Raw genomic sequence first — 27316 nt, forward strand, 5'->3', positions numbered from 1 at the left:
CTGAGACCAAGAAAAAGCAATATGCGTGAACAAAATGAATGCTACAATTATATTTTTTTATGAATAACGTTGAGACATTTTATAATTTTTAGGTAAATAGAAAGCCACAATTACATTGTTAAACTTCCGCTTCTTTAATTAGTGTCGTCTCAGGTTCTTAGATGGTTGTCACCCGCCGCGCGAGTAACATCGACGGCAAAGTCAGCCGTGTCATAACATGCGATGGAGTTTGTTTTGGTAAATTGCAAGATTGCGGCGCGCTTGAGTGTCGATTTTTGCGGGAAGATGACAAATACGTCGTTCTGTAGCACTGCCAGTTGCAGAGTGTTTTTCTCTGAGCAAAATTCTTACCTGAGGTACCCGCATACGTAACAAGGCGACTGCCTCTCAACACTTTGGTCATGCCCCGTAAGAAACGTGTCCTGCAACGATCTGCAGCCGATTCTGCTGCTGGCACCAGCGGTCTTTACCGACCGGATGAGTTCCAAGCATTCGGCGATGCCATACTACCTGATGGCATCATTCGCAATAGTTTTGCCATCGGCGAAGATATCCACCCCGCTGAGTGCCTTCGAAATATCCAGGAAATGTTTCAGGGCAAGCTTGATGCTGATGTCATACATATGGTGCTCACCGAATGCGAGTTCAACGGTAAGAAGCGGCTTTTTTTGTCCTCCTTTAAATAATTGATCTTGCAGCCAGACTGCCTGTTCCACCCTATACGTTCTTAAAGTTGTTTGATGTCATTGCGAAGCGTGCGTTATCGCCTACATCGCGTCAGCACTATCTGGGGCTGTCGTTTTTCCTGTCTTGACCTACTGTAACATGCTACGGTCAATTGATTACGAAGAGATTTGAAGCTGACGCAGAGCACACTGAACTGATCTTGCGATTGGCGACACGAGAGCACTGCACTGTTTGACAGTACTATACTCCGCTCACAAAAGTGAACAAACCCGCTTGCTTTATTCACGCGTGGAAAATTATCAGCGTATCAGTTGAGCTAAGGCCAGTGAATACTTTCGTGCCAGTGGCTGTGGGGACGAGGTGGAGGAGAAGGTAATGTTTGCTCGGTGTTAAAAAAAAAAAAAAGGTACTGCCATGCATTTTTTTTAATAGTATCGGAGGAACGGGTATCCCTCTTTGGCATGTCAGGAGACTTGGCGCAAATAGGATGTCAACATGGTATTGGTGCTTAACTTGCACAATGGGGCCTTCACAGCAGTTCACCTGTTATTACTGCATTTGGTACTAATAGAGTGATTCATCAAAGTATTTGTTCTGTCACTGTTGTTCCAGTGAACAATGCATTGGAAGCACTCTTCACACTACTGCCGCAAGACTCCGGTACCAGTGCTGCAAGCACTGCCCAGTCGGGGCAGCCCAGCAACTTGTCTTCGTCCACCAGCAGTGAGAGCATCGCTGCTGGAGAGAACATTATCACTTCTGAAGCAGAAGTGCACAAGTCAAGCGAGGAGAGTGAGCGTGAAAGCCTCCTGGGCATCGATAGCAATACATCAGGTGCACCTGCATCATCAGACTTGGCACTCTATGTAAATGCTGCACCTTTCGTTCCCAACCTCTGCCAGCCAGCTGCCACCCAGCGTTCTGTTGCTTTGGAAGAGCAGTGTCAAGTTCCGCCACTGTCCTGGAGCCAGCTGGCAAGTTCAAGCGGCCAGCTAGGATTCAACATCACTTCGCCCCCCGGTCGTGACAAGCCCAAAGTGATGTCTGTTTCTGAAAAGGAGCTGCAGAAGATGCGCAGCTTGGTGGACAGTGGTCAGAATGTGTTGGTTCTGATGAGGGGCCTTCCAGGTAGTGGAAAGACTACATTAGCACAGAAAATATGTGGCCGTGGTGTCATTCTGAGTGCAGACGATTTTTTTTACCAGGGTGTTAAATACTGCTTTGACAAGACGCGCCTGTCAGAGGCACATGAATGGAATAAAACAAGGGCCAAGCAGTGTATTCAGGAAAGGCGTTCGCCCATTGTTATAGACAATACTAATGTGGAAGTGTGGGAAATGATGCCTTATGTAGCATTGGCATTGAGGTCAAAATATCATGTGTGTGTTTTGGAGGTAGACACTCCTTGGAAGTTTGATCCAAGGCAGTTGACTCAAAGGAATACGCACGGGGTTCCAAGACGAACTATAGACTCTATGTTGGAACGATATGATCGTAACATTACTGGCGAATCATTATGTCAAAGCTTTGGGCTCTTTCCCAAAGACCCAGACTTATTAAGCTCAGCTACTCTTTCAGCCCTGGAGATTAATGAAAGCAGTGTTAGTGGTTCCCCCAAGCCTATTGATAAGACACCACTGGAGCCAGCAATAGAAGCATCACAAAATCCTAGCACCTCATCATCAGAGAAAGCTTCGACTGCAGCCCCTGAAGAAACTATAAGCTTAGGAGATCTAATGGCGCTTGTTCAAAATGACAGTGAGGAGTCCGGAAGCAGAAGCCGTCAGAACTCAGACTCTTGGTCATCTGGTCACGATGGCAATGACTCGGAGGATGGGACAGAACGCGATGATGACTTTCTCTGGGCTTCCCGCAAGTGCCTTTCATCGCTGGTCCAAGCAGACTTGCCAGCGAATGACACTATACCGGAAGAGAGTGATGTGTCGGAGCAAGAGAACAGCAGCCTGGAACCTGGGGCAGGCAGTGAAAAGGAACTGCCAGAGTCTACAGCCATGGATTTAAATGCTCCAGTGGAAGCTTGGCCTGAAGAAAGTGGCACTGAAGCACCAAAACCACCAAGAGAGTCTCCAAGGCATCATAGCAACCAAGCGAGGGGTGATAACGTCCCTGTGATGGAAAAACTTGCAGAGTTTACTGCTCCCTGGGAGCCAGGAGAGGAAGAAACAAATTGTTCAGCAAAGACTCCAAAGGAGCAGAGGTCCCGCAGGTGCAAAGGAAGTCCTAAGATGTCAAATGGGAACAGCGCAGACTCTAGTCCAGTCAAGGAAGCTCCGCATACTGTTCCCAGGGCTGCGGAAACCTCCAGGGTGAACCGTTTTTCAGCTCGCGGGCCGATTTTCGGGCTTGAAAAAGTTGTCCGCAGCAGTACTTGGACTCTGCCCGAGTTTAATGTCTATGAGCCCATCGAGCCAGAGCCTCAAGTTAAGACTACAACGCAGTGCGTCGATGCATCAAGCTGTACTGACCCCAGAGATATAGCGGTAGTGGGAAAAGTTCTGCTCGGCGAGTCTGATGAGCTTCCTGTTATACAGGCCAGAGATGCTGGAGAGAGGCTGGAGGAACACATACATCTTGCTCCTGCATACAGGCCAAACACAGTTGCCAGGAGTACAGACACTGACGACCTTCCTGCAGATGACTTAGATTACGAAGGTAAGCTGTTGCTGCTTCAACAGTGCATGCCAGGTGTAAAGCCCCCTGATTTGGAGGACATATTTCAGCACTGCCATGGAGACCATGCATGGGCAGCTGACCTTCTTTTGGATTCAAATGTCTCGTGTGACCTTAAGCCTCTTGTTATTAGTGAAGATTGCGAAGCAACTGGCAGTATTGCAAGCCAGCAACCTGAGGCCACTGCTCCATCTTTGGTAGCAGCAATGAGTGAAGAGATGCAACCAGATGGGAGACCATTGACCGTTGGAGCTGATGCCGTGCCAGGTGGTAAAGCTCTAAAACTCGTAACCAATACTGTACCTGTTGAAAAAGAACCGTCTGATTCAAAACGGAAAACATCCTCAAAAGCTTTGCAACAAAAGCCAGCAAATGTCGACAGGGAGTTCACGTTCCAGCTTGACCACTCATTTGCATGCCAGCTAGTCGAAGCTTTTGGGTCTGAAGGACTGCACGTTTCCATGGGTAAGTTTGAGCACCTGAGCCCTTTGTTGCCTTCTGTTGCACCAAAACAAAACATAATTGCTTTCACATTGTTTTGTCTGTCCAGATGCCTTTCGAAGCACTGACCTTAACATCACTGTGAACAGCGACTTTGCGAGGCAACTGCATCAGCTTTGGATGGATACCCTGAGGCAGACCATGTCAAAGGAAGAAGAAGAAATGTTGGAGATGGCAGCTGACACGCGTGAAAGTTAGTTTCGGCTTTCCTTGCTCATTTTTTTCTGCGATGTTATGCGATGGATGGAAGCAGTATTTGCATACTCTTTTCTTCATTTTTTATCCTTTTGAAACTAAACCACTACTACTCAGACTTCAGAACAGAACAGAAGAGACTTCTTATGTCTAATAAAGTTTTACTAGGTCATGCACTTGTCTGTTGATGCAAGTGTTCTGAAAGTTCAATCAGGTTTATCCATATAGTGCTGACAATGAGTGTTTTAATGCATGCGTGAGGTCATGCTGGCTTGACTGTTTCAGATGAGCCACAAGGCATGCAATCATTAGGCGAGGGCAGTTCAACAGAATACCCTTCCTATAATGGTGGCATCCCACCTCCAGCCTTGAACGATGACCCACGCTGGAACAAGGCACCGCATGAAATGAGCTTTCGCGAGATCATGGAAATGGAGGCAGCTTTGGAAGAAAAACGAAAGGACTGGGTATGAACATTCTGCACACCTGCCTTCATTGTCGCATTTCTATTCTCTTCTGCCTAAACTAGTTAATGTTCAGGTATCAGCGTGTCGTTCTTACTCGTGCTCCGATTTTGTCGCTGTCATCTGCAGACAAAAAACAATACTTACATGGATATGGCAACCAAGCTTAAACATAAGCAACTTTATGACAAGTTCCCTGGCGTTGATAGACAGGCACTGGATGAGATCTTCGTTGCCAGCAAGTAAGTTTCTTTCTCTGCACACACTGTGGGCAGCAGAGTACTTGTTGGATGTTTAGCACTTTTCATTGCATTTATTAGTCTCGCTCATTCTGGGGCTCTGTCCAAATTTTTTCGTGGCAGCTGTGGCTTATCCTGGGATGCTGCATCATCTCCTGCAATTTTTGAGCAGAAACAATTTAATGTGCTCATTCTTTGCAGTGTATGTGACCAGAAGGTTTATGTTGGCTGTGAGAAAAAAAAATAGAAGCATGATACTTACCAACACAGTGTCATAAAATAATTTGGCTTCATAGTCATTATGATGAAGAGCAGTGTTTCGTGAAGAGTAGATGTGGCTTCATCAAAACTTAAGTAGCCTTTGTTGAAAATATGAAGTCATAGGGATCCAATGTCTCGTTCACTGTCTAGCTCTCTTCATACTAGAGGGGCCACAAAGCGGTTTTAGTTATGTGACAGGATGTGTATGGATGCTGACAGACTAAAGCTTGTGAACATTGCCATTGCAAACAGAGGTGGGGAGCTCAAGCACTAAGGTATCTTCAGCACTTTTCTCTATCGCTTTGTCTATCTTTCATGTCCAGTGGTGCTCATTCTGGGGCTGTTAGCCAACAGATTCGAATCCTGAACACTGAAATTCAAGTGGATTGATAAAGGAGGTGTTATACTGCATGCACCTCTATATTTTGAGCAATAAAATAATAACATGAGAGATAGTTCATGTGTTGATTATTAACTCCTCGAGAGCTTTTTCTTGCTATACAATCTTGCTTCACTGGTGCAAAAAGTGACAGCAAGCACTACAAAGAGCAGTCGTGTTAGGTTGAAAAGTTGGCGGCTGTAAACTCCAAGATGAGAAATAGGACGCAATACGCTCGTTTCGGTTTCATTATGGCTATTGCATGTGTTAAGAACAACACGTACAGGTAGCGTCTCAGACATTGCCTGTTCACTGAAATGTTGAACAGAAAGAATTGGCATATTTTGTTTGTGCGACTTGCTGCTTTTGCATGTCTTGCAGCTACTCATTGATCCAGTCTGTGTTGACCATCAATGAAACTCTGGGAGTGACAACAGATGAAGATAGTCTGGAGAATTATGAAAAGCAGATTGTGGATATTGTCCGGATGGAAAGTATGCAACAGGTATTGTTCGTGGAGTTTGGCTACTACAATCAGTATGATATGATTGCCGCTACTTCTACTTTGGTCTCGGAAGAATAAGTTAGCACAATGTTTTGTGGTTAGATTATAACCCTGGCACCTCAGCCATTGTCTGCATGTAATGCTTTTATGCTTGACAAACTATTTTCAAGGCTTCTTGGTGGTGCTAGATAACTTCACATATTTCTAATACAACAGGGTCGAGCTTTCTTTTTTTTCTGCTGTGCAGTCACCCCGTTTGAATCATTTCAACCATTAACAAATTCTGACAACTCTAAGAACTTAATAAGTGAGATTCTTAATTTGTTTCACCACACTGCTTTGTTAACATCGGTATGTATAACCTTAATGGGGGCAGTTTTCACTTATAAGTGGCAACAAATAAGCTGATTTATGATCTTCGCAAACTCAAAGGTAGATTTCAGAAAATAAGCATTTGCTACCAAGATTGCATGAAGCTAGTGTAAAGTAAGAAGCAAGTAGCACACGGAGTGGATAATAAAACCAACTACAAACTTCATCTGGTAAAGCTGATCTTGGGCAAATGGAGGTCATGTAAACATCAAGTATAATGCGTTCTTGGTGTCTATTTGACTTGCATTTACCCAGGAAGTGAATTTATGCCGCCTTCACATTGCATATGCATGCACACCTTGCACGCAACTTTATACTCACCAGACAATACAAATTCTATCTGGAGCATGTGGGGGTGTGATTACAGTAAACCACATTTTATATTACATATGTGCACAAAACTTGAGAAACGAAGAAAAACATTTCACAGCATTTTACAACGAGCGCATTTCTTTCCACCCCACCTTGCTCTTGGGTGAAAATTCACTTGTAGGCTTATTGCAAGCCATTTGGTTCTTAAAAGAAGGAAATGTTTAAGAAACTGTAATGCCTCAAAAAATTTCATTCCTTTGCACACGTCCTTATGCTTATGCACCATAAAACCCAACGCAACCGTCCTTTAGAACTACAAACAGACGTTTCTTACCATTTGTTTGGCGCATGTTAACCTTAGTCGCTTATGCACCATAGAACACAAGACTTGAGTTGACTTGGCTTGTTGAAAAAAAAAAATTTGGTCTGAGAACTGCTACCTTTCAAGCATATTACTTGTGAGGTGCTAAGTGAAAACTGCCAGGTGGTGAGAAAACTTGGTTGCTGGTACTTGTGAGAATGTAACCTGCTTGGGACGAACAGACATGGTGGTAATCAGTGCCAAAATGCAGGACGAGCCGGAAGACGCCACATGGCAACCTGTTGTCGAGGGCCACGAAGACATGTACGACAGGTTGCGGCTGGTAGGGGACTATGATGTGATCCGTCGGGAGGCCACTGTCCACTATCACATGCGTCAGGAATCGTTCCGCAAGGCGAAGGAGGCCTACCAGCGGGGCATGAAGACAGTGGCTGCGTTCTACTCACAGCAGGTGAGGATGATTGGAAACGTGACTATACTCAAGTAAAAATCGGTCATTGTTACACTTTCATGTGGCATTGATTTGCATTGACATGCATTTTTTTTTTTTTCCTGCTTGCTTTGTGTACAGGCTTCGCCGAACTCGGGCTTCCTGCAATGTGTGACTTGTTCCTGTTTCAATCGTAGTTTCACATTTTTTTTGCACTGCCTTAGGGTCGAGCATACGCAGAGAAGATGAGAGAGGCGAATGAGCGTGCTTCGTGGAAGTTGCTGCAGCTCAGGTATGAAGAAGTCCACAGCCTCTTTGAATCAGAATCATCTTCCTCTTAGGCTATTCCAGCAATTTTTAGTTATTGAGAAGCATGGTACATTGTTCTTAACCAGTCACTTCCTTCGCCTTATCTTCACATGGCAGGAGGTCGTTCTAAGGTGCAGGTATGGCCAGAAAACAACTCAGCATACTATGGCCTTCTAACCCTATTTGTGCATTATCTAAAAGAAATTGGAAGGTGTGACATGCGCAGCGCGGTAGTGATCCCTGGGACAGATTCACATTAACACACTGTGTTTATTTCTGCTAGAACAGGCATGATTGCACTTCAACAGAATAACATACTCAGTCTACTTGTTACCTCACTAGTACATGTGCGGTTCCACTTTGTTCTATGGTCTCTAATTCAAGGTGATTTCTCCAACATAATGCAAATTTTCCTTTTCACAGCAGTGTGTTTTAGGCGTGTTACATCTGCAACCCATGGTTTTTGCAAGAATGATCAGTATCTACAATAATGATGAGTGCAAGAGCATCCTGTGCATAATCAGCCTAAAGAGTGGTGGTATTTTTTTCATGTTCCAAGGAATGCACAGTGTGACGACAACACTTTGGACCTGCACGGACTGCATGTACAAGAGGCCATCCAGGTGCTCAAGAATTATGTGAAGCTCAAAAAGCGCGAGTCATGGTGCCTGCAGAAGAAGCAGACACTCAGGATCATCACAGGCCGCGGTGCACACAGTGCGCTGAACATACCCAAGGTCAAGTTTGCCGTCGAGGGCTATTTTCTGAGCAGCCAGCTCAAGTAAGCATTTGTACTGCAGCACTCGTCTTGCATTCTTTGTGTGGCTGCTCGGTTAACTAGAAGGATAGAAGCCACTCTGTGCGTAGCTCTTTTAAAGTTTCATCAATAAAGTGGAGTGTCAAGCAAGTTATTGTTGCAGCTTAGCACAGCCTTATTTTGTTTTATGAATTTGTTTTTGCTTTCACATGATTCTCACCCAGAGGGGGCATTTTCATGAATAACTAAAGTGCACATTTGCAGCAAAAAAAAATTGGAGCAGTATTTTGTGAACTCTAATCTGAACATTTGCAGAAATCCGTTTTTTGGCATATACTGTACGGTAGTGGACTTGTAAGCAGGGACACTGGAACCGGGAGGGCTGGCAGGCCAGAGCCACCCATGGCTTTCAAAAATACTTCAGGGGGCTCTGGCCCACCCAGCACACCCTGTTTTGACATTCCTGCTTGTGAACACATAGCTAAAAGAAAAAAACTGCACATCACCAGAATGTATGAAAAAGTTGTTTCATTAGTTGTGTGCTGGAGAATGTTTCCATCATTTAATTCCCAAGTAAGGATTGCCCAGAGAGGGAAGTTAGTATTATTATGTATGGTACCAGCTGGCATTTGCCTGTCTTCCCAAAGGAAGGAGGCTCTGTTCTTTGTTGCACTGACATGCATTTCTCACTTTGACCCTTTCTGGTCAAGGTTTTTTGACAACTTCGAAGTAGTTGTTAACAGCTACAGTGGGACCTCTTTGATTTTTTCTTTAATACGAAGGGGAATAATGCGCATTATCTGGGAAGACGTACCACCTAAATCGCCTGAGACCTTGTGTAATGTAACTATTGAATAAGTTATTAAGACATTTATTGACACTTTTACTCCAGTACATTAAAATGTCGGTTAGAATTTCTTTGAACAAGGTGTGAGCATCTGTGCTCCTAGTGCTTGCAGAATTCAGTTCGCATCAGCATTGTTCTGTGTGTGGAAGAAACTTTGCCAAAAATCCAGTCCATAGGTGGTAGGGGCGAAAGTAGGCAAGATCACTTCCTGGTTGTCTTTGGATGCTTCGTCCCCTTGCACTTTTGCACTGTACCTAGCCCATTCATATGTAAGCACACCATTTTAGTTCTCAGATGCTTAGCCCCTTTGCACCTCGGCACCGTGGAGAAGCCACCACAGCGAGTGACTGCCGCTGCATTTTGGTCTTATGTCCCATGCCCCCGGTTCGCTCCGCTGAACGTTTTCGACTAGAATTTGCTGAAATATTTAACATAGTTGCCAGGAAGTCATGTTATCCGGGAACATATTAACTGGAAAACGAACAATACAACCCAGTGAGACACTTATTTCCCGCGATTTTGAGTTTATGAACTTGGGAAATCGTATGGACCAGGAACGCGTCAGTGAGGCTGTACTGTACTTTACAAAGTTCAGAAACTGCCAAGAAACTCATTGCTTTGCACAAATCATTAGTGAAATGCTTAATTGTGCCACGACCCTGCATTTGGTCGAAGCACTCAAAGTGCTCTCGGTGAAAGCCAGGTCATTTGCTGCATCTCTTGGAATGAAACACTGTCTCTTTTCTCCCACCTTTAGCGTCGCTGGAGTAGTCAGGTGAACTCCGTGTTCTCTCATGGAAGACCATAATTCCCCTCCTCACAAAAATTATCTTCGCTGTCTCTGAACTCATGCAAGTTAATTCCGCAAAAATGTGAGCTTCGAAATCATCACTATGACTGGCTACGGTGCGAAAATTCATCAGCTTTCTTTCTGCTTCCCTCAGTAGACAAAAACAAACTGTTAAAAAAAACAGCCCTGGAAGGGTGTCGCTGTATATCGAGAAGGAAAGCAGGAGAGATCCGGCAACTAAAGAGGCTGAATGGGTGTAAAATGGCTTGGTTTGCACTGCCTAACAAGACCAAAACACCACTTCTTCAGCAGTGGCAGGTGGGACGCAGCTGGCAGCCACAAGGGGCGAAGGAAGGAAAATAGCTTCAATAAATTGCATGAAAATATTGAGGGAATGAATGAGGCCTTCATAACTGGTGTTTGCTACGGGGCCTGTCAGCCTACCCAGTAATGCCTTTTTGTCCTGTGTTCCAGCTACAGAGAAGTGCAGGCTGGGATGTTCCACGTCATGCTGTAAGGAAGAAACCTTGCGGAGCTGCCTCTTGGACACAACAAAGCCGGCAAGCTGTTGCTTCAGGAACTCTGAGAGCTGCCACTTAACGCTCCATTCAAGCAAGAGCATGTTGCTCTTTGGGATTAGTACTGAGGGAAAGTATGGTTTCCAAGAAAGTGCCATTTACATCGAGGTACTTTTTTTTTTGCTCAAGTTTTTGAGGGGCATTGCATAAATGAGCTGAAAATGTGTGGCTGATTGTTAGCAGTATTTTTTTACTCAAAATCATATTCATCATCAGCATATGTATGGTATGTGTGTCAATGGAATGTACTTAGTGCCACCTGATCACCCATGTGACATCTGTAGCGTCCTCTACACACAACATTTGTTATGACGGTGCATATTGTTGCAGAATACAAAGTGTTTCATTTGTTGCAAATGACAAACAGTATAATTGATTGCCTTGTAAGCGGCTTCTGCTTTATTCAAATTATAGGGAAATCGATTCTCTTGATAATAACTGACAGCAGGGCAATGATATTTTATAAGCGCTGATCTCATGTGTTTGTACAAGTTGTAAATAAGATTTTACACAGTATATGAAGTTGAGAACAGTTATGTTTTATTATGACAACTGATAACTTTGCACGTGCGCTTTCATGCACCTGCTGTTCTTATTCGTCGTACAGTTTTTGTCACCCTGGAGCAGGCAAGGAAGGACGTAATGGAAGCAGAGCTGACTAATGTATGAACTTGTGAATATGAAAGATGTGTGAATGGCCCTGTGTAGAGCGGGTAGCATAGGCAGTGTCTTGAGAGCATTGGGAAGGCAGTTTTCGAGGTGCTTCATTTCATCACTGCCATGTTGTACACGTCTTTTACACATCTGAAATTTGAAAAAGAGAACAAGCACTGTATTCATCTTTTCTGTGTAGATTTCAGAATTGTGTTATATTGCGTTGCATCGTATGTCTAGGTAAATTACTTGTAACTGACATATATTTTTGAAATTCTATTTTTGTGTCATCAAATTCCTCCGGATTTTAGCGCAAGCTTAGTATTTTCATTACTGGCAGCTGTTTTGACAATAAATTTTCCTGCATGTTAACATCAGCTGTTATTTCAGCAAGCATATTGTTTGATAGTTGTTTACCTGCTGGCTGTTAAAAGAATTGGGAATTTTCAAAACATGCTTTTTGTTACAGTTGCACCTGCACTTAAATTCTTGTTTGTTTTTTTTGCATGAAGGCTTTCTGTGTGGAATTTAGCTACCTCGTCGGGCATAATACTGGTACTCTTGTGCCACGAAATGGTTGTCGTAAAATCGCAAAGTTTTGTGTTGTCCGATTCTTAGGTGTTCAGAAGACTGCAAAAGATGTGAAGTGGCTAAATGAGAAACAAAACTAACATCATGTAAAATGTGCTGCCAGTGTGTTTACAAGAATATAAAGCAGTTTTCTTTTCATGCAAGTGCCTCATATAATCTGTGCCAAGCCTTGGCTACAGATTGCAAAATTATGCAAGCAAGGATCTAGCTTTTGTTTCCCTGGCAGTTAGCTTGTGCAGATTGGAGTGTTTATTGATTAGTCCCTCGAATAATCAATTGCTATTTTGATGTGCATAAGTTTTTAGCTGAGGAACTGACACTAATGACAATTAGCAAGCCCCACTAATTATGGGAGGTTCGAACGAGGCACTTCTACCACAAGTTTTTCATGCACACTCTTTTGCAGTTTTATGAGAAAGGATTTTTTTTTTTAGGATTTGGACTGTGATGTGCAGGTTCTTTTTCTTTTTTGAAACTAAATATTGTACTAAAGGTATACTGAAATGTTGTATGTTGTCTCTTTCGTAATCTGTATGATGCGTGCACATGGCAGACCTTCTTAAAAGATAGTTTTGTTGTCATATCACATACACTGTACATAAGCTCTTCAGGAGTTTTTAAAATGTTTTTATCTGCACGGCGTAACAGATTTTTTACTCGTCGTCTGTGTTGTGCTTTTAGGATCAATGTCATTACATAAGAGTTGCCAATGCAAGCAACATTTTTCTAATAAACACTCTGACAGACAACTACTGTCATTTTTTGCATCATGCTAGCAACATCACAGTATGTGCAGTCACCCTCATGTCTTGCAGATGCGTGACTGTGTATTTTACTGTTTCAGAATGCATAAATGTGTGACCCGTGGGTCACATAGATTTGCTTTCAGTGTTCGCGCAATGTCAAACAAAATGAAATTAGTGTTCCTATGAATGCAAGTTTTAATTTCTACAGTAAAGTATAAGGTCTAGTAAGTCTGCAGAAGAGAAGCGAAAACAATATTGTATTCAGTGTTTAGAAGCTAATATGAAAGAGGCAATAATTACATGAACTTCTGGGTCTTCTGTTCTTGAACTAAGTTCATTGCTTCTGGGGTAATGATGTGCAGAGGATTTTGAAGATGTTTGGATTAAAGGGATCACGAAACAATATTTGCTAAGGTTAGGAAGAGCTCACAGCGATCAGTATTTCGTCACTCGTCACAACACTGCAAACTTTCTTTAAGCTTGCTTCATGAATGCCGAAGATATCGGCAATAAAAATGATGCTTCTCCTCTTCCCCCCTCAACTCTTACATGCCGACATGCCAGAAAAGAAGTGAAGGAAACAGACCAAGACTGCACCCCACCAAACCTCCTCCCACCCACTTCACTTGAGCACACCCGATGAGAAGGCTCGCCCAGATTGGTGAAGTGGCTAAGAACACGTAGTGAGGTGTCACCTTAATCAGTTGCAAGCAGCAATTTTTTAAAAATTATTTGTAAATTACAGAGTCTGCACAGAGCTTTTAAACCTTGACTCCAGTATTCTCAACGACCACCTCTGCAGATATTTTGCGTTAGACTATAACCATAAAAATCATTCCAGGTTTGTTTAACCCTTGAAAGGGCTATAGACCCCTATTTTTGCTTGCATGTTTTTTCCTTTCAAATGATGCATTCGGCACTATTATACATGGATCGCTGCGTGATATTCGCCTACGATCGCTTAATAATTTCTAATTGGATTTCTTCTTGGCGGTGTTGCGGTTTCATGAACCAAACGATAGCTGTGACGTGTAATTGAACTTTAGGTCACGTGAGGCACGAAAGAATGGCAAAGTTACTGCCGATACATTGTTTGTTGTCATTCCAGCTCTGGCTGGTTGAAGTGCTGCATTGAATTAAAACTACGTGTTAGCGTTTATATTTCTGATTTTTCGTGCCTCACATTGCATAAAGGTCAACTACTCGTCACAGTCATCGTAAGGTTGATGAAACTGAAACAGCACAACAGAAGAAATTCAATTACAAATTATTTAGCAGCCGTAGGTGAATACTGTGTAGTAATCCATGTATTCTCATTTCGAACACATAATTTGAAGGAAGAAAGCATGCCACTAGAATTAGGTGAAGGAGTCAAAGGAAAGAATGATTACCTCTCCATCATGCTAGCTAATGCACCCACATTCAAAGGTCTGTGTCAAAATTTTGTTAGCCCTCTAAAATCTGAAAATTCAACATGTCGCGAATTTGGAACCATGAGGATTTCGTCCATTTTATGGCAGGTAATGTGGCTTGTGTGAAACACGTTAGCGCAGGCCTTGAGCCAACTCGAAGGCCAAGGCAAGGTAAACAATTTTTTATCAACCCATTTTCTTCGAATTCATCCCACAAAAGTTCTTAGAAATTTAGAGGTGAGAAATTACTGGACGCTGGCTGTAAGGTACACATTTGTGCCGTCTTTTTCTTTATGTGGCTTGCTCACTGTGATGCCAAACATGTTCTTTAAACTGATTGCTACTGGGGACATGTTCCCACAAAATTTATGTTCAAGTGATATGTAGCAATCAGTACAAAATTTAATGAGTGCAAAATGTGTGCTGCAAATTCATGACAATGGGGTGTTAAAGGGTTAACACAGGTCCTAGTTGTGTTTCCTGAGGTGCCATGTGCTAAGATGGTCCAGCTGGCTCAACATTCAAAACACCAGTGCACGATTGCTGCTGCTTGGAACCGAGCTTATGACTTCATAATGTTTGAAAGGGGCAATACTAAACAGCGAGTGCTGATGCCATTGTGTAGTTGACCTAAGCTACATGGATGGAGAAACCAAAAGCATAAGCAAGGTTGGCACACAGCAAGTGCAGGAGACGCACCTGTGCTGCCCCACTGTGTTCATTACAGCTCGGCAAAGGTGTTTCATAGCATGTTTGTTTGCTTTTGTTTTTCGTCCTGATGGGGCTTGGAATTTGAGTGTACATGTGACTAATGATAATAATAATAATTGGTTTTTGGGGAAAGGAAATGGCGCAGTATCTGTCTCCTATATCTTTGGACAACTGAACCACGCCCCAAGGGAAGAGAGAAAGGAGGGAGTGAAAGAAGAAAGGAAGAAAGAGGTGCTAGTGGAGGCTCCGGGATAATTTCGACCACCTGGGGATCTTTAAATTGCACTGACATCGCACAGCACACGGGCGCCTTAGCGTTTTGCCTCCATAAAAACGCAGCCGCCGCGGTCGGATTCGAACCCGGGAACTCCGGATCAGTAGCCGAGCGCCCTAACCACTGAGCCACTGCGGGTACATGTGACTCTGGCTTTGGTTTTCTTCCGCAGATCACAAAATGTCCTGAAGTTAACTATCTTCTTTTTGTAAATGTTGGTAAAACTAGCGTCACTGTGAAGACCGTGAACGGTTTTTTGCTTGTTTATGCTTCCAACCCGCATTTTGAGGGGGAAGAAGAAGTACTGAAGTAGCAGTCACTAAAGTGAGTTTGAGGATCAGCAGTATTTGTAAGGGGGAAGTGGAAGAGAGAATGTGCTTGGGAGCTGCCACAGGAATCATTTAGATGATCCATGTCACCTTGCCATGTGGTCACATCATTTCTTGCCAACAAAGATCACGGGATAGTTTTGGATCACGTGACCATTGCGCCACTGTTCACATGATATGACGTCACTTCACGCGAATGATGTGATCCCCGCACAGCAAGCTCTGAAAAGGACCCTGAGGACAAATTAAGTTAACCCGGCATTCTAACGACAGAGGCCACTATCACTGAAAACGGAGCTTTTATAAGCTAGAAAAGACCAGAGAACGAAATACAGGTGTTATTTTTTGGGTGCGGATTCCAGAGGCTACGCCGTGGTTGGAAACTTATTATATATACCATTGTCTAGCCAATCCAGACGTCAGCACCATTCATCCCATAGGCAATGAAGTAGACATCAGACGAGAGTAGTTAGTGATAGCGATAGTTAGTGCTAGTGATAGTTACTTATGGTAGTTTTGGAATGATAAAGGACGTTCCTAAATGATGAGGGTCATTAATGTCAATGGCAATGATAAAGGTCCTTAGGTAGAAGGCTTTCAAGGTAAATGCCTTCAGGGTAAAGGCCTTTAGGTGAAATGCTTTTAATGCCCATTCCGTGCAGACAAACTTAATGCCATTAAGTGCTTACTGGCTTAAGTTTTAATTGCATTCACACGGTGCCACACGCGTAAATTTAATGGCATTAGCCTTACTGCCGTTCGCGACGTAATGCGTACTCTCGTCCCTATTCCGCATCCAGAAAAGCATGCAGCCTTTCTTTACTGACAACTTCCTATCAAGTAGCAAATAGTTTATCCATAACTTTCAGTCAGATGAGGCACCTATGCTGCATTTTCAATTTTAAGGATGCCCTTTTTACCAGCAATTCTTACTTGTACTCTCTGCTTGTGTGCTCGCACACAAATTTATGGCTACATTTTCGACTTGTAAAGCAAGAACAGCGTTATTGTCTGCAAAATAATTTTAAAATTACATTTGAACAACATTCCTGATATTGTGTTTGTTAGCACTGTTTATATTCAGGTGAAATTTTTGAGTGCCTTGCAGGCGTTATCGTCATCGTGACTTTCATATAATGACTTTAAATCTGGACGTCTGGCACCAACAGCGAAAACAATGGCATTAAAAAATTTAAGGCCTTTAGCATTTACTGATGATGATGATGAATGTTTATGGCGCAAGGGCATCTGGGGCCAAAGAGTGCCATAGCACAAGGTATTTTCCAGCATTTACTGTCATTTCTTGTGCATGTGTGGTACAGGTATAAGCCAAAGGCTTTTATGGTTAAGGCCTTTAGGTCAAAGGATGCTTTCGCATTCACAGCACGTAAGGACCTTAAGTGCCCCCCATAATTTCTTTAAACATCTGTGTGGTGAAGTAATTTAAACCGAAACTAACTGGAGTTTCCTTTCGTGGCTGCTATGCTGGCTACGCTGGCTTATTCACTTCAAAGCAGTGGAATCTTGTCGTATTCTGCAAGGATGTCGCGTGTTTTAATTACCAGCGTGAATATTTTAAAATCCAATTTTCTCGCCGATAAATGCGCAGAATTGGAGCTGATTGAAAAACAAAAATATATCGAAACGAACTGTAGCTGGAGGAAGATACAAAAACTTAATACGTACGTCAAGTTTTTCCGCTCTTGTAGCTCGCTGAAGAAGGGTTCTCTCAGGACGAGGTCGCCCATGTACAAGAGGCCCGACCGATTCCAGAGTATCTCGTGGTCAGTAAACAAGTGTTTTGGGCTTTTTTTTTTTTGTGAGTGAAAAACACTGCAGTTCGTTTCATACATCAGGTGCAACGCTGTGAAAGGTACGGTAGTAGTCCGCACGGGAAAATAAAGGGAGGCGTGTTACTCCGCGCTTGTTCTGTGGCCGAGTGATCTAAGGCACGAGAAAGCGAAAGCGTGTAGTCGGCAATAAGAATGCATTTAATCAACCTCATGACAAATGCATAATGTAATAGGCCTGCCGACAAAGCATTTAGGACGTTTCGCTCAGTACAAGGGACGCACTACTTTATGGTCGCGGATGCAGACAGCGCAAACGAGCGCTGGCTTTGACAGCGTTGCATCTGATATATGAAACTGAGTACAGGCGGTGGATAACTGTAGCATAGCGCGGGGAGTTCACTGTCCTTACGCAGTGTTGGGAGTACGTGCGGGCCTGTCGGCCGTAGGTATAGCAGACCGGAGCATTAGTTGCGACAGTTAGTTGCACCAAATGTAGCAGAACGCAAGAGTCTCGTGATTCATTGCTCGCACCTGCAGAGCGCGTGGTCGAAGCGCATGCCGGTGGAGCACTCGACGTCCTCCCCGCGTCGGCAGACGCAGGTGCAGCGCCGGGCGTCCCAGACGTGTGCTCCGCCACGGCACTGGCTCGCCATCCACGCGTTGGTGCACACGCACTGGCACCGGTCCTCGCGGTAGGTCTGGCCGCGGCCGCAGTGGTGGGGGCGCACCTGTAAGCACGAAAGCGAGAAGGCATGACTGTGCGCGTTCTTCCCGCCTGGCATAACGGTATGTGCTGTTTCGCACATGCGTGAACTCAGACGAGTGGTCAATAAAGAGCTTCTGCACAGTGAGTAATATGCTCCCTTATTAGTGATACGTATTATAGACGGATAGCAGAGTATTCGGACGGCTGGTGCACATGCACAGTGGCATGTGTGCCCCCCCCCCCCCCCCCCCCCAATTGGCCACATATGCGCATGCGTTGTGGGCACCCGATTGGTCCAGTATACGCCTATGTTTTAGTATTTGATACACATACCTTGCATTCGCAGCGGCACTGGGCGTGCTCGACGAGACGCACGTTCTTGAATCCTTCGAAGTTGATGGCATTGGACTTGTTCGAGGCCAGCCGTAGGGCGAACACCTGTCACGATAAGGCACGCGAAGCACACCCGGGTGCTCCTCACGTGGACCAGCACCTGTGTTAACTCGTAGCGCGGCAGGCTCAAGTAAGAAAGCTCGCGCCAGTACGCGCCATTTTTTCATATGCACGCGGAAAAGTTTTGTCTTGTTCAGTTCAGTGATGTCACGTCCCAACGCAGTACCGCCTCAAAATGTCCCGGTAACATCCCATCGGGACGTTTGGGAACTCCCAGGAGGTGATCATTTTCCCAAGCACCTCCTATAGGAACATTCCCTCTAGTACCTGCGACGTCCGAAAAGTGCGTCCTGCAGGATAGTCCCAAAACGTTACTTCGCGATTTCTCGGCTCTGGTTTGATGCACTGTGTTCACATTTCTTGTTTAACATTTTTTTTTGGCTGCACCCGTCGTCCGAAGACTTGTTCACATGTGCACGTATACCCGTTGTCTGTCTGCTTTCTTGCACACTGCACACACTAACAGAAAGCTTGCTGTGTAGTTTGCGGGACGTGAAATACTGCACACATGACCCGTACGACGACTTCATGAAAAAAAATAATTGGTTTTTGGAGGAAAGGAAATGGCGCAGTATCTGTCTCACATCTCTGTGCTTCAGGTGTCCGCCGAGAAGTGAGACAGATACAGCGCCATTTCCTTCCCCAAAAACCAATTTTCGTTTTTTTTTTCATGAAGTCGTCGTACGGGTCATGCGTGCAGTATTTCACGACCCGCAAACAACTACACAACTAGCTTTCTGTTAGTGTGTGCAGTGTGCAAGAAAGCAGACAGACAACGGGTACACGTGCACATGTGAACAAGTCTTCGGACGACGGGTGCCGCGAAAAATGGCGGCGTCCAGGTCTGATGCCTGGAATAGTATGATGCGTGTTTGAACACTAAAGTGCGCCAATCGGCTTCAAGCTACGCGCCTCGGAGACAAGGAAGGAGAGTTCTTTCCTGTCACCTGTGGTCACAATTGAGCTCTGCACGCACGTGCGACGAAACTGAAGAGCAAACCTGCTAAGAGACTGAAATACAGGCGGCACGGAAATCCGGAAAGGCTTACTTTCGCAATTAATTTTTTCATGCGTGTATGTATGGTTGAATATGCGTACTTGTCCCGTGGAAACGATTCTTGGAAGAAATGTTGCCATATTACGCTCACCGGCTACTGAACGAACGCGGTTTCCTGTAAACTTTCTGCCTCTGTCGTTTGCGCTTTACATGGGCGGCACAAACCTGCTTACTCTGGATCAGCGTATAAAGCGACAGTTGTGTGACCGGTGGACAGTTCACGCAGAGACAGACCTGCACACGCTTGTATTGCACACGTGTGCGTGCAGCCAGTTATGCAGCCACAATTCTTGTGAAAAGGACATCGTTCATCGCGACAAACATTGCAAAACGAATGTAACTGAACGTCGGTACTGTGCTAGAATGCATGGCAGAACGCAGCGCCGCGCCTCGCCGAATTTACCCCTGTCATTTTCATTTATCCGGCCTTGCGTCGTCAACTGTACCGCTTGTCCCATGTACAGTCCGCGTCCCCCTTTTGTAGAGCGCTTGAGCAGTGCGTACTTGGTAATAATAATTGGTTTTTGTGGAAAGGAAAATGGCGCAGTATCTGTCTCATATATCGTTGGACACCTGAACCGCGCCGTTAGGGAAGGGATAAAGGAGGGAGTGAAAGAAGAAAGGAAGAAATAGGTGCCGTAGTGGAGGGCTCCGGAATAATTTCGACCACCTGGGGATCTTTAACGTGCACTGACATCGCACAGCACACGAGCGCCTTAGCGTTTTTCCTCCATAAAAACGCAGCCGCCGCGGTCGTACTTGGTAGCGAAAACTAAATTTAGAGAGCAGCCCCTGATTTCTGGGGAAACGTACTCGTGTCCACTTTGTTAGCGGGTCTATCTGGCGCTACTTCCGCGCAAGTGTGGCACCTGGAACATAGAGGCTGCGACAAGATCTGGATATGTTTTTACGGAAGTGCACCGCCCGAGCGCTCTACACAAGGGTGACGCAGACTGTACTCCTTTGCTATTTCTCGTGCCCACACTGATGCGACCGTAGCTCACTGGTTAGAGCTCTCGACTACTGAGTACCCGGGCTCGAACCCTACTGCGGCGGCCTCGTTTCGATGGAGGCGAAACGCAAGAGACGCCCGCGTGCTGTGCGATGTCAGTGCACGTTTAAAACCCAACTCAGAAGCCCTCGTTTTTTATGGAAGCAAAACGCTAAGGCGCCCGTGTGCTGTGCGATGTCAGTGCACGTTAAAGATCCCCAGGTGGACGAAATTAATCCGACCCGCCGCGATGGCTCAGTGGTTAGGGCGCTCGGCTACTGATCAGGAGTTCCCGGGTTCGAACCCGACCGCGGCGGCTGCGTTTTTATGGAGGAAAAACGCTAGGGCGCCCGTGTGCTGTGCGATGTCAGTGCACGTTAAAGATCGTCGAAATTATTCCCGAGCCCTCCACTACGGCGCCTCTTTCTTCCTTTCCTCTTTCACTTCCTCCTTTATCCCTTACCTTACGGCGCGGTTCAGGTGTCCAACGATATATGAGACAGATACTGCGCTATTTCCTTTCCCCAAAAACCAATTATTATTATTAAATTATTCCGGAGCCCTCCACTACGGCACCTCTTTCTTTCTTCTTTCACTCCCTCTTTTATCCCTTCCCTTACGGCGCGGTTCAGGTGTCCAACGATAAATGAGACAGATACTGCGCCATTTCCTTTCCTACTCACATAGTGTTGGGATTTGGAGGCGCGGGCTCCTTTTCCATGCCATGCACCCCAGAAAGCCGAGCACCAGGCCGGGGGATGGCTTGTACCCATTAGCATGGCCGGTGGGTAACCGGCGGCAGTGGGAGTCGAACCCACCACCTCCCGAAGCCGAGGCGGGTGCTTTACCTCGAGGCTACGGCTGCGGTCGGGTTCGAACCCGGGAACTCTGGATCGGCTATTGATCCGGAGTTCCCGGAGAGTGACAACCATGGCGCATGGCATCTAGACGTTTCACCCCAGGTACTTCTCTACCCGCACGTTGTTACTCTGCTCATCTTCGCTGTTTGTTTTGTTGATGCGCTAAAGCAGTGCTAATTAAGCAGCGTTCTCCATCAGCACCTGTCGGGTGACGTTTCGGAATGCGCTGGGTCTGCACCGCAGCAGGTGGTGGCCGCAGCATCCTGCGCAGCGCTCCACGTCGGCGCAGGTCGGGTAGAAGAGCGCGTCCGGGTCCCGGGGCTGGGGCACGCGGACGGGCACGGGCCGGGGGCTGCACGCGGAACGCTTGTCCAGCCGCAGGGTCCGCTCTGCACCCAGTGATGAGCGCGCGTATTTCAACCTCTCTGTGGCGGAATGAAGGAGGAAATATTACTGGCCTTCCCCGATTGAAACCAGCTTCCTCAATGAATCGTTTTAACGGAGAGAACATCCTGATGAACAGCTACCAGTTTATCCCAGACGGAAAAGTAGCCAGTCATTCGCGTTACGTTGGGTCAGAGGTCACACTACGAGATAAAGTTGGGCTGAGGCTTATCTAAAGTGTTAAGCCTGGATATCTCGAAGCGAAAAGCTTCGTGGCGATGCTCGTGGTTTAGCTTAAGGTTTCATACATAGGGTTAGAGTTTGGGTATACCTTTCTAGCTTTTCCAAAACGTGTTGTCTTAGGTATACAAACCTTGTACAATCGTTACACAAGGCTATTAAAATCTCCAACTCCCACGCCACCACTTCTGGGTCCTCTCCTCCTTTCACGGCGAAAGGTCAGACGACGGATGCGGCAGCAGCGGCCACCTGCGCTCCGCGTGACGTCACTCGGTTTCGCGCATGCGCAGCTGTGGCAAATCTGTAGTGTGGTTCACGCGAAGCCCGGTGTTGACGAGCCTGGTGAAGCTTTTCGCTTCTAAACTAACTGACGAGATTTGGAAGTTTGCGGGGGTCAGGTGGCCGCAGCTGGCACAGCTGAGGGTTATGTTGGAGGGATAGTGGAGAGCCTGTAGTGGACATAGCTTGATGACGATGATGAGAACATGAGGCTCCGATGAAATTCGATCATGTCGGACATTTTAAATCAACGTAACCGTTTTGTCATTGTTGAATGAGCTGTCCACGTTCCAGACCTACGGCAAAGATTGCGCGTCTTTGTTCTGCGTGTCGAAGATGTTGACTTACTCCTTTGTTCAACGGGTGCGTCGCCCTGCATCATCTCTTCGTCGACTGTGTCCGCTCGGTTGCTTGGAAGGGCATCCGGTAGTTTTCTGCCTAGTCGTAGCCATGAAAGATGAAACAAGACGAAGGAAACTGAACTTCACCAGCCTGGCGAACCAACATAGAATTTCAGTGGTACTAACGTGCATGTATTTTCGACTACTAGATGTATGCTGCACGCGCGCAGAAACAGTTGCGTGCTCCACCTGGTCGCGCAGCTGTCACTGCGCATGCGCAGCAGGCATCCGGTACACTTCCAGTAGCCAAAGCTCTCTAATAGGGATCGCAGTATGCGTCCCGCGTTTGCGCACTCAGTAGCGTATTATGAACGGAATTAATGCTCACGTGCATAGGCCGCTTCCCTCGTCGCCTTCAGTTGTTTCATTGCGTCCCCATCGTACGAGCGGATCTGCCACAGGAGGTAGCCTGCAAGCAAATGTGTTTAGCAATCAGGCATGGCGTGTATACATGCACGGTCCTCATAGCTGGCTGTCCGGACCTCTGCGGTGCAACTGGAACCTCCTTCAGGTCTCTAACATTTTTTTATACTTCCCGGGTGCTATGATGACAGGTGTTTCAGTGGATGGCACAAAGATAATAAGTACTCCAACAATGTGTTCTGGCTGATGCACGAATAATTACGTGCAGCCCCACGATACCACGACAATACGAAAGACACTTGCTCAGGCATGACATATTTACACAGCTATCTTGGTTATGATTGCCACGGGTCGTCCTGCGTGCTGTCTTATCCGCGCTAACATTCACGCAGAAATTAGCAAAAGCAATCCTTTTGTTTTCATAGAAGGTTATTTGTATTCGCGGTGAAGGAGTTCTTGCTGTGACCATGCATGTGTTTTTACTGGCACTGCTGGGTGATGGAGGCGAAACGCAAAAGGCGCCCGTGTGCTGTGCGATGTCAGTGCACGTTAAAGGCCCCCAGGTGGTCGAAATCATTCCGGAGCCTTCCTCTACAGCATCTCTTCTTTCACGCCCTCCTTTATCCCTCCCCTTGCGGCGCGGTTCCGGTGTCCACTGAGATATATGAGACAATTACTGCCCCTTTTCCTTTCCTCAAAACCAATTTTCCATTTCATTTTTTCGTTCAGCACCCGCAAATACACCCGCCGCGGTGGCTAAGTGGTTAGAGCGCTCGACTACTGATCCGGAGTTCCCGGGTTCGAACCCGACCGCGGCGGCTGCGTTTTTATGGAGGAAAAACGCTAAGGCGCCCGTGTGCTGTGCGGTGTGTCAGTGTACGTTAAGGATCCCCAGGTGGTCGAAATTATCCCGGAGCCCTCCACTACGGCACCTCTTCTTCCTTTCTTCTTTCACTCCCTCCTTTATCCCTTCCCTTACGGCGCGGTTCAGGTGTCCAACGATATATGAGACAGATACTGCGCCATTTCCTCTCCCCCCTGAAACCAATTATTATTATTATTATTATTACCCGCAAATACGGTGCGCGGGGCAGTGTTGCTGCATAGTGCATATACTTGCCGTAGGTGCCGATGCGTCGCCACGACGCGCTCGAGCCGCCCGAGCAGATGCGGAGCACATCGTGCAGGTCCTGGGCCTCGTTCAGCTGACGAACCACTTGCACCGGGATCTGCGCGCGATTGCACAGCGTATACGTCCGTAAGAGTTTTTACGCTGACCCCACACGACTCCGTCTGCTTGTGCAGAACAGAACCATATTTCTGCGCTGAAGTATCGCTCTGCAGAACTTGTTAAATAGAGGTAAATATTGAACATTTGGCTGTGCGAGGCAGATGCGAACACCTGCCCGAAGGACCGGAAAGAGTTGAGGTACGAAGTTCCCCGACGTTGTCCCCGCAGCCAAAAACAAAACAAAAAAGCCAGGTGGTATCGTACGCATTTTGCGGACATGGCTTCAAATTTACGTGGAACTTTCGAGTAGAGCAGGCCGAAATTCATAGTTTTTTTTTTCTTCCAAGCTTTGCTTACTCACTTGTATACGCCCTTCGATGCAGGTATTATACATACGATGATTGGCAATCATGTGGTAAACAAACACTAACTCGATCGCGTAACGACTTCTTGTGGCTATAGTAGCGAGAAAACAATATAATACGGTTTGTACATTGATGAGTTACATGTTAGCCAGGCTATCGAAGTCCGCAAGGCTTAATTGTGCCGTTTGTGTCGCAATTCGCTTGTTTTTACGGGGACAAAACAAACCGTACACGTGGCCGAGCTGGGTTCTCTGCTTTCAGCGCGCCTTTTCCGTTGCTCAGCACCCCCAGCATCGTTGCAAGTTGGGCGGTAAATTACGGCCTCACGGACAGGTCCCACGTGGAGACGTCAATAGCGCACAAGCTAGCGAGGAATGCACAAAGAACAAGCAACCGGGGCGAGGAGTGTGGAAACACGACTCTTGCAAGAAGACGGTGGGCTTTCACGAGGCTTCCTGGCGTCGCGCCGAGCGTCTAGACGTCAGGGCCGCGTTGGCGACAACGCGACCCGGTCGGGTCCAGCTGCCAGCTCTGCGTGAACCCGCGTGAGTGAACAAGGCCTTCACGCGTGCCTGATCATCAGTTAAGTCAGGAAAGCGCACTGGTCACATCGTTAAGCAGACCCATTTAGATTTCCTGCTCTTCTCATCGTCTTTTCATGGCCAATAACACCGTTGAGGCAAAAGGATATGTGAAGAGATGAGAAAAATTTGTGCTTGAGCACAAAAATGATGCGAAGGATGGTGCGAAAGGCCATCTAGCCGCCCACTCCGAAACATGCAACAAATGTCATTCAGGTTTTGAGCACTGTGACGTCATAGGTCCGCATGCAGATCAGCTCACTAAAGGAGTGAATGAAGCCTACAACATATTATCAAATAAGGACGGACACGTGTGTCAGTGCGCCATATCAGTGCTTTTGTCGTTTCTTTCCGCTAAAAGGTAAAAAAATTTGTGACGATAAGTTTTCTTTGATAACTCGTTTTTTTCGCTCTTTTGTACCTTTTCTAAGTGTTCTTTTTGTTGTTGTTGAGAAACCCATAAAAGTGCGTTTGTTCGCAACAAACCATCAGTTGTAAGGCAGCGCTCGTGTGTGCGTCTCTTCTGTGCCTCCTTGTCTTATTGGCGCTGTTTTACGAATGAAAAATTCGGAAGGCCTGCCTTCTAATGCTTTTTCTTAAACTATGCGACCAGCCATGAACGAACTAAATCATGAAAAATTACAAAACAGCTGCCAAAAGTCAAATAGCTACCCAATGTCTTTGTCCGACTAACTTTATGCCACGCATGCATGGAGGCTTTGTCCATGACAATAAACTACATTATGACATTTTGTAGGCATGTAGAGCGTCGGGCGGCTTGCATCAAGCGCTGCGAGCAACTCTGGCACCGTGGGACAAATTTAGTTCAAGTTCGCGGAAAAAAAATTGCTAGGTGGTCAGCACGCCACTGAGGGCACGATTTATGAACACAGTGACCAAACGAAATGTGACGGATGCATATTGAAATAGTGCACACGCTGCCTTGGTTCCCGTTTTACAGTTGTAAAACACCAAATATGCGCACACATATGCTCCACAGTGTGGTGTCCCGCAGGTCAGGCGTACCTAAAAAAAAAGAACTGTGCTAGACGGCTAATTAAGCAAGTTGGTACGGATTCATTGCTACGGAGCAGACCTCTGGACCAGTCTGGGCCGTAACCTCGCATTAAGATGCCATAATTTAACCTCCAGAAAAGCCAGCTATGAAGATGTCCTCTGCCGGAGGCTACCCCACCATGTCGCATGCGCCTTTCTCGAACCTACAGTTTGCACACAAAGACAACGGCGAACGTCAATAAGGAGTACTTTGAGAGAACTTTCCGTCCAAAAGAAAAAGAACGATTCTCAAGCTTAATTCACACGAACATGCGTGCAGGCGAACTACACGGAAATAACCGTTGGAACTCTGCGAGGATCGTGCTCACCCGCTTCTTGGAGAGGTGCGAGTCCGCCGAGGCCCAGCAGGAGTCCCCCGCACCTCGCGGCCTGTGCTTGCAGTGGACGATCTCGGCGAGCCCGGCCAGCGTGCACAGCACCGCCAGCATGGTCCCCATGTTTTTGGCGAGCCGCACCGCGCCGAAAAACTTTTGTGTTTGTCTATCCTGTTCGCTGCCCTGTGTTGCCTCACGTGCTCGACACAAGCAGACGACGTCGAACCGTCGCCCCGGGTCCCGTCGTCTGCTTCGGAGGCGACATGTGGCGGTTGTCTAGTTACATGCAGCGCAGTCAACGCTAGGAACGGTTTCGGTGAGTCTTGCTCCTCCGCAACGTAATGTAGTGCGCCTTTCTCCGGCCTCATGATTGGCCACTGCTTCACGAATTTAAAATCATGGCTGCTTAAGAGGGGAAAGACAAAACTCCGTGGTATATTTTTTGGTCTCTGGGTGAAGGGAGCTGGGTGGATGAGACAGCACGCGGCGGAGTGATGCAGTGAGTGAGCGCCCGCGCGCTCTCGTGATTGGACCGGCGTCGACTGCAGCCTCCGCGGCACCGCACGCAACTATGCAGCCTCACCTAGCTGGGAAAGAAGAGCGACGGGCGAACCCGGCCGCGGCTCCGGTGCGGTGGCGAGTAGCAAAAACGTCCCCAAAATACATTCTTCAACGTCTGCTCGCGGTCTCGTCGTCCCTGGTTCGCGCGGCGCCTGCTGCCGCTGCGTCGGCCGTCGGCGAAGACGGATAGCCGTAGTCAGACAACGCCAGGGCATGGGGCGTCCTGCTAATCGGGCGTCACCGCAGCATTCCTCGGAGTCCGCGTATAGTACAACGCCTGTTGTGTCCAACTTCGTTCCTTTTT

The 27316-nt window shown here is 46.5% G+C and overlaps 2 protein-coding genes across 2 annotated transcripts; one reads left to right on the plus strand and one right to left on the minus strand.

Annotated features, from left to right (window-relative positions):
• Nucleotides 1-159: 159 nt before the first annotated feature.
• On the plus strand, nucleotides 160-12633 carry LOC144128988 (NEDD4-binding protein 2-like). The gene is made up of 10 exons (XM_077662841.1): nucleotides 160-651; nucleotides 1300-3843; nucleotides 3929-4072; nucleotides 4360-4541; nucleotides 4668-4780; nucleotides 5799-5922; nucleotides 7179-7379; nucleotides 7583-7650; nucleotides 8227-8448; nucleotides 10536-12633. The coding sequence occupies exons 1-10, from the start codon at nucleotides 402-404 to the stop codon at nucleotides 10576-10578; spliced, it is 3891 nt and encodes a 1296-aa protein (XP_077518967.1). The 5' UTR covers nucleotides 160-401; the 3' UTR covers nucleotides 10579-12633.
• On the minus strand, nucleotides 11158-26711 carry LOC144128993 (vascular endothelial growth factor A-like). Its single transcript, XM_077662847.1, has 8 exons — nucleotides 26446-26711; nucleotides 24004-24112; nucleotides 22849-22929; nucleotides 22468-22557; nucleotides 21418-21605; nucleotides 18189-18293; nucleotides 17681-17877; nucleotides 11158-11443 (listed from the first exon to the last, which is right to left on the minus strand). Exons 1-8 carry the CDS (start codon nucleotides 26572-26574, stop codon nucleotides 11404-11406), a joined length of 939 nt encoding a protein of 312 aa, XP_077518973.1. The 5' UTR covers nucleotides 26575-26711; the 3' UTR covers nucleotides 11158-11403.
• Nucleotides 26712-27316: the final 605 nt, after the last annotated feature.

The sequence above is a fragment of the Amblyomma americanum genome, chromosome 4, assembly GCF_052857255.1.
Source record: "Amblyomma americanum isolate KBUSLIRL-KWMA chromosome 4, ASM5285725v1, whole genome shotgun sequence".
Classification (NCBI taxonomy): domain Eukaryota; kingdom Metazoa; phylum Arthropoda; class Arachnida; order Ixodida; family Ixodidae; genus Amblyomma; species Amblyomma americanum.